General features: G+C 36.8%; 1 protein-coding gene across 2 annotated transcripts; it reads right to left on the bottom strand.

Annotated features, from left to right (window-relative positions):
- Positions 1 to 652: 652 nt before the first annotated feature.
- LOC131335819 (uncharacterized) lies at positions 653 to 10,503 on the bottom strand. 2 transcript variants are annotated; one of them, XM_058371335.1, is made up of 6 exons: positions 9,196 to 10,503; positions 5,603 to 5,754; positions 3,498 to 3,713; positions 2,565 to 2,780; positions 2,292 to 2,381; positions 653 to 1,293 (listed from the first exon to the last, which is right to left on the bottom strand). In XM_058371335.1, exons 1-6 carry the CDS (start codon positions 10,352 to 10,354, stop codon positions 1,090 to 1,092), a joined length of 2,037 nt encoding a protein of 678 aa, XP_058227318.1. In that variant the 5' UTR covers positions 10,355 to 10,503; the 3' UTR covers positions 653 to 1,089. The 2 variants fall into 2 exon arrangements, with proteins under 2 accessions (XP_058227318.1, XP_058227319.1); XM_058371336.1 differs by lacking the exon at positions 3,498 to 3,713 and having other exon boundaries at positions 9,196 to 10,469.
- Between the last annotated feature and the right edge of the window lie 261 nt (positions 10,504 to 10,764).

Below are 10,764 nucleotides of genomic sequence, written 5' to 3'. Positions count from 1 at the left end.
CGAATAAGGTTTACGACACTCAATCTCGGCTGTCCAAAACCGTTTTAGATAATTCGGTTTGAAAACAATCTATTAGCATTAACAGATTGTTTTCAATCCAGATCGTCCAAAATACTTTTAGACGACTGAGATTGCGCAGAACCGTAGATAATTCTCTTCGTGGAGTTTATCAAAATTACTCCTCTGTCGCCTGTAAAAGGAAACGTTGGATCAGTTTCCGAATCAAAGATTATTGGTAATCAAGTGTTGAAGTACTTTGCCGATAAAAAAAAAAAAAAAACTGACTTGTTTCTAGAGAAACAAGAAAAAAAAAAAAAGTTCATATTTTCCTCAATAATCTCACAAGAGGCATGACCCGAACACATGCTAATTGAAACTTGTCAATTCCCCGATAATATTTATTAAACGATCATGACTTAATGGGTAATATCGACACAACTCAAATCTTATTCGATAATTTACAATGTTTAATTTTATGATCTATATATGTCTATGAACAGAAAATTGCTAACAATTTGTCCTCTCATTTATGTGTAAACCAAATGATATTTATCTCATTGGTTTCAATTTTGCACAACTCATGATTCTATGGCCCAGTTATGTCAAAGAAAGATAAGAGCAAGAGTTAAAAAGTCATCCTTGTATGAAAGTATTTTTCTCATACAACCAAAATGAGTTTATTAATAACAACATATAATTATAATGTAGCCACTGAATTACATCTGACATCACCAACCATACAACCTAAAACGCAAACACACACGAACAAAGAAAACTGAGAGAGAGGGACATAGCAGTCCAAATCCACACCTTATATCACACAGGAACAAAGAAAACTGAGAGAGAGGGAGAGAGAAGTCCAAATCCACACCTTATATCACACTTTACCTAATGGATGCCTTATCTAGGGACGGGTGGCTTTATCATCAAAACTCTTTATTTTTCAATTTCTCAATGCATTAATCTCAACCGCATGATTTCAATTCGTGAAAATTCTTATACCTAAGATTCTCATTAGTTCAAACGGGTGTAAATGCATTGAGACATTTGGATAAAGAATTTAGAGATACGTGATCCATGGCCCGTTACCTAGGCATTGGGGTTTAAAAGCGAGAGAAGAAATGCTCTGTATTGTCCAGAAGTATCTGAACGAACATCATCACTCAATGATTTCCCATATTTTTTGTGGTACTCTGTCTTTATTTTCTCAATATCAACTTCAGCCCTTGACACAATAATCCTAGTGAGTGTTTCATCATCAGTTCCAAGGCCGACCATCGCCTTATGCAATGCCTGCAAAAGTGTTATAAATGCACAATGCTTCCATCATTCACTAATTAAAATCACGATGAATTTCTATAGATTCATATAAAAGAGTATGCAGCGTAATATTTTCTATTCGGATTCAACTGTTATAGGGGTGTTTATTATTGTCTTTACTAGAAAACACAGTTTTCTGTAACATGACATGAAATTGGCGTGGAAAAAAAATCATGCAAAGAGAAATGATATTTTCTTGTGATAATTTTGGAAGAAATAAATTTAAGAGGAACAATAATAAATTCACGCGTTGGATTTTACCATGGCTTCATGTGATTAAACCATGCAATCCTTTTCACTTACTAAAAACAAGAATTGAGCACTAAGCAGGGTGTTTCTAGGTAGAGTAAAGTGTTCAATAACGTTGACGAAAAAAAGCGTTTAGTAACTATTCGTATCAATTATCATGGTCGAATCAATTACAATCCCATTGCCAGACATAGTTCACACATGGAGTATATCAACCAAGAGGTTTAATTATTAGGTATTGCGGAGTTTTATTTTACCACTCACATGATTAGGAAGATCTGTCAAACGCTCTAATAATTACTCCTTACGTCCCAATTTATTGTGTTTGTTTTCTTTTTGGAACAGCACAAAAAATTATCTATATCTTACAATCTATAATATTTTTTATGATTTCAAAATCTTTGTTTAAAAGAATTAATTGAGATTTATCAAATAAGATCAATATTGAATATATAAAAGATTATACATTAAAAGATATAGATAATTTTTTAATACGTTCAAAAAAGGAAACATGCACAACATTTTAGGACGGAGGTAGTATGTAAATGTATCTAAATTTAAAATATAACGACCATAAAAGGAAGCGTTGATAACAATATTAACAACCAAACGATAAAGCATTTCTCATCAACGAATAGGAGAACAAGTGCAAAAGATAAGTAAAAACAAATTACCTTATGAAAGTAGTATATATGTACGATTTTATAATATCTTTAAAGTACCTTGGCATAGTATTTTCCAGGATTCTCAGCACATTTTAAAATTGTCAAAAGCGCACACTTGAATTTCGAAGATGTTTCCTTCTTTATAGCCTGCAATTTAATACATGCATGTTAAAGGATAACAAAAGCTGACTTAATAATCATTAGACAACTTAGCTCATTGACGAACAAACTAGCCCATAGCATACATTGGGCCGCATAACAAATGCATCCAAAAATGATGTGAGAACCGTTGAATGAAGGTATGGTTAAAAATTGAAGACATGCACGTACCTTTTTCAATGAATTCACATACATTTTGCGATAAGCAGAATTAATCGCAACCAAATGAGCACCGCTTCTTTCACTGAATATGCGAATAAAAGTCTCCTCAATAGTTCCGAATCTCCACTCCCCAACTTTAAAGAGGTCTTTGGCATCTTTATCTACTATCACTGCATCTACTTCTGGGCTTTCTGAGCGTATTGCACCTGCATATGCGGCCAACAACTACCAAAAAGAAAAAAAAAAAACCAATTAGAATCCTTGTGTTACCGACACGTACATGCATAAAGTAAGAGAGGATTGCTAGACGTGAGAAAGCCTATTGCCCATGTTGAGTAATAGCTGACCAATCCAAAAAACAAGTCAAATAATATTGCCATCTAAGTTTGACATTAGAATGCAGATAATTTGTGTGGAGGGATGGATGGACGGGCCGAGGATGATTGGGCTGGTCAGAGTGTCGGCCCTGGCCCAATAGCTCAGGCCTATCGGCTCATCAGGAATGTATATGCATATTGACACCAAAAGGTTAAGTTTGTGCCACGTGGCAGGCGATGGAATGTGATTTATAGTTTTTTTTTTTTGGGGCCAATATTCCATACGTCAAGGAGAGTTAGCAGATTTTCAAATAGCCCTGAATATGCCAAATGTCCACGATCAGACTCAAACCCTGGCCTCCTATATGGGGAGGATCAGGAGATACCAACTAGGTTAGAGTTCTATAATGATGCTCAATTGGAAATTATAAGCTATAGGTCACATGTAATGAATATTTTGACTTGGGATGAACGAATAATTGGACGTAGCTATACACATGACTATATGAATGAGGATATCTACAAAATTACTGTTATATTTAACTATTTTATCGCAGATATGGCATGTGTAAGGTGGGTTGTGCGAGTCATGACTTTGCTAGAGGATGAGAGAGATAGAGAGCACCTTTTTATTGTCGCCGTTTGCATGAGATTGATCTATATCCTCATCAAGGTAAGTCGTGAACATTGTACGATAAACCTTTTTCAGCTCTTCAAGTTGGGATGGAGTACGAGAACATATTACTTCAATTGCAACATTAATGAGGTTTTTACTTAAAGCACGTTTCACTATTTTTGCGTCACGGCTTGCCGGATCATCCATCCAAAGTAAGAGTGCTCTCTGAAAGTAAAAATTTAGTTTTAGTTTACAACATAAGTTACATAAACACAACAAATGTTTTATAGTTTTCCGCCACTTTTGTTGTGAAAATAACAAAAACAAATGAAAAATCTGTAATGAAATTGAGCTTGAAATGGAATGAATTGCTCTTTAATTAAGGTGTGATATTTTTCCTTTCACTTGATGACAGTTTTCTAAATAATTTTCGGCAGATAGTGGTTCCACGTAGGAATGGCAACGGGGCGGGGCGGGGCGGGTTTTTGCCTACCCGACCCCGACCCGAAAATCAACACCCGACCCCGGCCCCGCCCCGACCCCGACCGGGTTTTTTTGGGTTACCCCCGTTCCCGCCCCGATCGGGGAACGGGTTTACCCGCCCCGCCCCGCCCCATAAAAATTAAAAAAATTAAAGTATAAGTGAAAAAATAAAAAAAAAATGCTTAATAATAATAAAAATTATCTAGAAAATAAAAATTTTGAAATTATTTTTGTGTCTTTTGGTGTCACAGTTTTATCTAAACTTTTAATTGCAATCAATATTTTAGATACTTCATTCCATTTCTTTATGTGTAGAATTTATTATAAATATTTGAAGAAAACTTTTTTAAAAATCCACTAAACACCAATAAATATCAAATTTTATTTCTTTTTTAAATTTAACTAGGCTACTTGATAGTAAAGAGACATTGTTTTTTGGATTAATGCTAAAAAAAATGAAATAACATGTATATAAGTATATATATATATATATACGCCGGGGCGGGGGCGGAGGCGGGTTATTTCGGGGCGGGGCGGGGTGGGGCACTTTCGCCCCGAACCCGGGCGGGTTTGGGAATTTTTACCCCGACCCCGACCCGATACTAGAAAATAGGGTGGAAAACCCGCCCCGATCGGGGCGGGGCGGGGCGGGTTCGGGGCGGGTAGGGTACTATTGCCATCCCTAGTTCCACGATATGTAGATTTTACATGCGGAGAAATCCCAAAATTTCTCCACTTAAAAAGTAAGGGAAATTCACACTTTACTAACTGATTTGTTAAGTTTTTTGTTTATAAACATTTCAAATAGGGAAAAAAATAATGGCATTTAAAATCGGACAAGAAAAGTTTTTGACTATTTTTGAAGTCGTAAATATTAAATCTACTTTTTCATCAAATATAACAAAATAACTAACGGTCGCGCTTTAGTCCATATATAGTCAAGAGGTGTAATTGTTTAAAAGTAGAATTGAGGAGATGTCTTTGAAATCTGCTCAAAGTACTGGGGCGTAGAATGTAGTCAAGCCGTTCTATCATTCTATGCATGAGAACGACAATTACACCCATGTGAACACCTTTTTTCTTTGTTACATATGTCGAACGAGCACAACTCTTGTATGTATCATATTTGCTGGCATATCTAAGTAAAATAGGCAATTTATAGAGTTAGAGGACTAAATCATAAACAACACTATGTTGTAAACTAGTTTGCTGGGATTTCTTGATATAATGGGATTGCTTCTGCGGCATATGGTGCTGTTGGAAATGTGAGGGATGAGATGAGCTTTACCAAATTCTTGTGGAAGATCCTTCTGCTGAGTTTCATTTTAATGAGACTGATGTTTTAGTCTGTCTGTTGGAAAACATTCAATTTCCATCGAATGTAATCTTTTTTTCTATTTTGTTTTCCCTCAGGCCTATGCAGTACCGCTTTCTCAGTGGTCTGTATTTGGTCTCTTCTTGATGTACCCTTTGTCAAGTTTTTAATAAAAATTTTTTGCCTATAAAAAAAAACACTAGTTGGGGGAATGAAAACTTTATCGAGACAGTTTACACCATGATTTTATTTATATCCTTATAACAAATATTATCACAGAAATGTGAAGAGATGAAACAATGCGCTAGCGTTGTACCTTAAGATCAGGACTAAACATAAGCTCTTTAGACAAGCGATGGTCAAAGTCTTCCGAAAACTCAGTTTTATACTCTTGCCTTATTTGAGTACGCTGTTTCGCGCTTCTATGAGCAAAAATATTCAAGATTGTCGCATGGTTGCACCCCCATCCTGAATAACAAGTCAACAACATTTGTCAAAAGCATAAAATTTTGATATATGTGTAGATTATGTTCACTAGAATACCGCTGGGTCAGGCTTGTGTCATATGGAACTATATACATCTAACTATCAAATTCATCTGATTCCCACACACGAAAAAATATCTTATTTACCAAATATTCCCCTCTAGGAAATTAGTTAAGCAAAATATGAGTTGCTCGAAAAGGGAGCATTGCAATATTTCTCGGGGGATAGGAGAAGAAACAAAATGAGAAAATGTTGAATTAAAGCGAAAACTATTATTAAGGGTAGCTCAGTAAGTAAATTAAAACAAAGGGGAAAATATATAATAGAAATTAGAAAAAGAAAAAAAAACAATAGTACGTCACAAAGAACAAAAACACTTTTTTTTTCTTTTTTTGATACTCTCACTAATAACATCTGCTCATGTTAAACTAACCACAGCCCAAAAGATATGCCACCTGAGTCCAATAAGAAGTGGTAGGCCAGAACAGAATTGAGAGTTAAAAGGTCATCTACAAACATATATGCATCATATCAATCATGTCTCACATATAAGAAGAGACATATATGCGTGCATGCAGGGCCAGACCTGATCTATTTCAGAAGCCTATGTCGAAATTCGAGGAGTGAGTCCTAATCAATGGCATGTAATCTGCCCTACTTGGTCTAAAACGCGTTGATAGGTGGAATGGGTTGAGCTAAAATTATTTGGGCTAAACTTTACATATAATTTTTTTGTCTTTTACAAAATTGACTTGAGTTATAGCCCACCCTTTCTATACTCTCATAGTTATGCCCTTAGTCCTAATTAGAGGTGGCAAATGGACGTATTGAAACGGGTCGTGGGTCAAATATGGGCGGGTCAAAAAGTAAACTGGTTGAAACGGGTCGGGTCAAATATGGGTCAAACCAAACCCAAACCCGGCCCATACCGATGCGACCCCTTCTTTTTTTTTTCCCTTCCCCCCCTCCTCCCCCCTCTCTGATTTGTCTCAATAAGAGGATTCAGAAAAGTAAAATTTTATGATTAAAACTCTTTTCTTTTTTTTGAATTTGAATAAAAATAAAGCAATTAGAGGCTAAAAAAACTTTAAAAAATCATGTTTTTACTTTTTTTTCCATTTCCAAACAGTAACGTAACTTTGACGAATGGTCAAATGCCAGATCAGAGAATAGTCTGGAAGGTGATGATTGCACCGATTGTATAGTTTTGGTCTTCGTTGCATTTGCCGAAGCCACCGCTTATGTTTGGATTAAAAAGTCAAGTGATTTTTTTTTTGGTCTCTATTTAAATTTTTTTATTTGTTTGTTTTGCGATAAACTTTTTATCCCTATTAGTTCGTCTCGATGAGAGAATTGAAAAAGTAAATTTTTTTTTTACTTTTACCCTAATATTTTTTGTAATATTCAAGATAAATCCCAACAACCGGCTTTTTGGCTTTATCTTGGATGTTTTAAAAAATACTTGGGTAAAAGTCATAATTTTTTATTTTTCTGATTGGAGCGAATCAAAAATTGTAAAATACTTGTTGCAAAACGACAAATGAGGAAAAAATATTTTTCATCCGATGAATTTGCAAGGGCCAATCGATCTTAAAGAACTATTTTGAATTAACAACTATTCTAAATAAATTAATATCAAAACTAATACATATATGCGTGCATGCAGGGCCAGAGACATATATGCGTGCATGCAGGGCCAGACCTGATCTATTTCAGAAGCCTATGTTGAAATTCGAGGAGTGAGTCCTAATCAATGGCATGTAATCTGCCCTACCTGGTCTGCAACGCGTTGATAGGTGGAATGGATTGAGCTAAAATTATTTGGGCTAAACTTTACATATAATTTTTTTGTCTTTTACAAAATTGACCTAAGCTATAGCCCACCCTTTCTATACTCTCATAGTTATGCCCTTAGTCCTAATTAGAGGTGGCAAATGGACGGATTGAAACGGGTCGTGGGTCAAATATGGGCAGGTCAAAAAGTAAACGGGTTGAAACGGGTCGGGTCAAATATGGGTCAAACCAAACCCAAACCTGTCTCGTACCGATGCGACCCCCTTTTTTTTTTTTTTTTTCCCTTCCCCCCCTCCTCCCCCCTCTCTGATTTGTCTCAACAAGGGGATTCAGAAAAGTAAAATTTTATGATTAAAATTCAATTTTTTTTTTTAATTTGAATAAAAATGAAGCAATTAGAGGCTAAAAAAACTTTAAAAAATCATGTTTTTACTTTTTTTTCCATTTCCAAACAGTAACGTAACTTTGACGAATAGTCAAATGCCAGATCAGAGAATTGTCTGGAAGGTGATGATTGCACCGATTGTATAGTTTCGGTCTTCGTTGCATTTGCCGAAGCCACCGCTTAGGTTTGGATTAAAAAGTCAAGTGATTTTTTTTTTTATTTGTTTGTTTTGCGATAAACTTTTTATCCCTATTAGTTCGTCTCGATGAGAGAATCGAAAAAGTAAATTTTTTTTTTACTTTTACCGTAATATTTTTTGTAATATTCAAGATAAATCCCAACAACCGGTTTTTTGGGCTTTATCTTGGATGTTTTCAAAAATATTTGGGCAAAAGTTATAATTTTTTATTTTTCTCATTGGAGCGAATCAAAAATGTAAAATACTTGTTGCAAAACGACAAATGAGGAAAAAATATTTTTCATCCGATGAATTTGCAGGGGCCAATCGATCTTAAAGACCTATTTTGAATTAACAACTATTCTAAATAAATTAATATCAAAACTAATACAATTATGGAGAATTATTTGAGTTGTGCGGGGTTCCGGACATGCCGGCACCACCTCCCGTGACCTTGTCCGCACCCGGAGCTATTACTACGGACCAGGCCTGAAACTAACGGAAAAAAACAAAAAAAAAAAAAAAAAAGGAGAGAGAGAGAGAGAGTAGCGGGTGACGAAGACCGAAGTTGTTCGATTTCGTTTTGTTAAAGGGAGAAAAGGCAAAAGTCTAGGGGAAATGGCCAGGTCACGTGAATTAAGTAGGAGGCTCTATTGTCTGGGTCTTTTGCATTTCAACTCATATTGAATTCATTTTTAACCCATCCAAATCCATGTAAGTATAGGTTGATATGGGTTAACCCATATCAACCCATTATACAATATAGGCGGATTGAGTTGGATTAAAAGTGAACAGATATGGACGGGTTGAAAAATATGGGTTGAGATTGCCACCTTTAGTCCTAATATTTATCTTTTTCCCTTGCACTTATATATATGCTGCGGCGTAGTAAAACAATTTCTTTTGGGAGTATGCAGTTGGGTACTGGAAAATAATTGGGCTGTAATGTCCAAGGCCCTATATATATGCAGGGTGTAACATATTAATGAAGAAAGAGACCAACAGAAAACAAAGAAAATGAAAAAAGCAAAGCAAAGCAAAGAGAGGGATATATCAGTGGTCTTACCCGCAAAAGCATGGTTCAAGTTGACCGCATCATCCCGAGCCTTAGTAATTAGCTCTGGATCAGGAACGACGCCCTCTGTTGGCTTAGTAGTGACCTCCGAAGGAGCACTCTCTGTTGACGGGACGACTAACATCGTAGGATTGCTCTTTGTTGACTTGGAGGTCACCTCCGGATGGACAATCCCGGTTGACTCAACAATTGGCTCACGAGGAACACTTGTCAATGACATGGTTGTTGCATTCGGAGGAACGTTCTCTGTTACCTCAGAAGTAAACTCCGGAGCTGCGCTCCCAATTGACTCAACATTGTTCAAAGGGACACTCTCTGTAGATACAGTAGATAACTCCAGAGGAACATCCACTGTGGACCCGGTAGTTACCTTTGAAGGAACAGTACCCACTGGTGGCAGGGTAGTTACCTCCAGGGGAACGCTCTCTATTGACTTAGAAGTTACCTCCAGAGGCACACTCTCAATTGACTCGCCAGTGTTCAAAGGGGCACTCTTTGCGGATGTAGCAGGTACCTCCAAAGGAACACTCACGGTGGACTCGGTGGTTACCTTGGGGGGAACAGTACCCACTAGTGGCAGGATAGTTAGCTCCGGATGAACGCTCTCTATTGACTCAGAAGTAACCTCCAGTTGCGCACTCTCAATTGACTCGCCACTGTTCAATGGGGCATTCTCTATGGATGCAGCAGATACCTCCAGAGGATCACTCTCTATAAACGTGGTGCTTACCTTTGGAGGAACAGAACCCTCTGGTAGCAGGGTAGTTACCTCCGGAAGAACGCTCTCTATTGACTCAGAAGCTACTTCCGGAGGCGCACTCTCAGTTGACTCGATAGTGTTTAAAGGGACACTCTTTGCGAATGCAGCAGATACCTCCCAAGGAACACTCACTATGGACTCGGTAATTACCTTTGGAGGAACAGTACCCTCTGGTGGCAGGGTCGTTGCCTCCGGAGGAACACTACCGGCTGACGCTATAGTCGACTCCGAAGAAACAGTCACTATTGACACGGTGGTAACTGTTTGCACTATGGACAAGTTAGTGAACTCTAAAGGACCACCAACTTTCAACGGGAGAGGTAACTGATCAAAAGGGATTTTCTCTGTTGGCACAACAGTTACCTTCTGATGATCACTCATTGTTGACATTCTCTTTCTTGCTCGCTAGCTATCTGATTTCTGACCTCGCTCGTCCCTTCCGGTGGACATATATATTTAATTAGGATAGGAAAGACGTTAATGGGATGCAGCTAATATGGTTGTTTCACATAACTTTAACCAAAAAAAAAGAATCTTTACTTTTGGACCATTACACTTTATTCTGTGCGCTTTATCGTAAGCTAGCTTAAGTTCCTGTTCACGCTAGATATGAACTTTTTTTTGACATGACTCTAGATATGAAATTATGCACCATAATTTTTTGATTTTGTACGTATTCAATTTTTTTTTTTTTTTTTGCGTTTGTTAGTTTTACGTTAAACTTTTAAGTAATATTTGGTTCGTCTCAACGAGAGAAAGCGGAAAAGTAAAAATTTATAACTTTTACACAAGTATTTTGA

Source organism: Rhododendron vialii, chromosome 8a (genome assembly GCF_030253575.1).
Source record: "Rhododendron vialii isolate Sample 1 chromosome 8a, ASM3025357v1".
NCBI lineage: Eukaryota > Viridiplantae > Streptophyta > Magnoliopsida > Ericales > Ericaceae > Rhododendron > Rhododendron vialii.
The sequence above is the reverse complement of the archived record's forward strand: the minus strand, read 5'-3'. Positions and strand labels throughout refer to the sequence as shown.

Bases quoted from the DNA above. Each gene is read 5' to 3' on its own strand.
- LOC131335819 (XM_058371335.1), bottom strand. From the start codon at position 10,354: ATGTCAACAATGAGTGATCATCAGAAGGTAACTGTTGTGCCAACAGAG. The intron at 3,714-5,602 runs GTACAACGCTAG...TTTTACTTTCAG, and splicing joins TGTTTAGTCCTGATCTTAAG to AGAGCACTCTTACTTTGGAT. The intron at 1,294-2,291 runs GTACTTTAAAGA...ACACTTTTGCAG, and splicing joins CTGGAAAATACTATGCCAAG to GCATTGCATAAGGCGATGGT.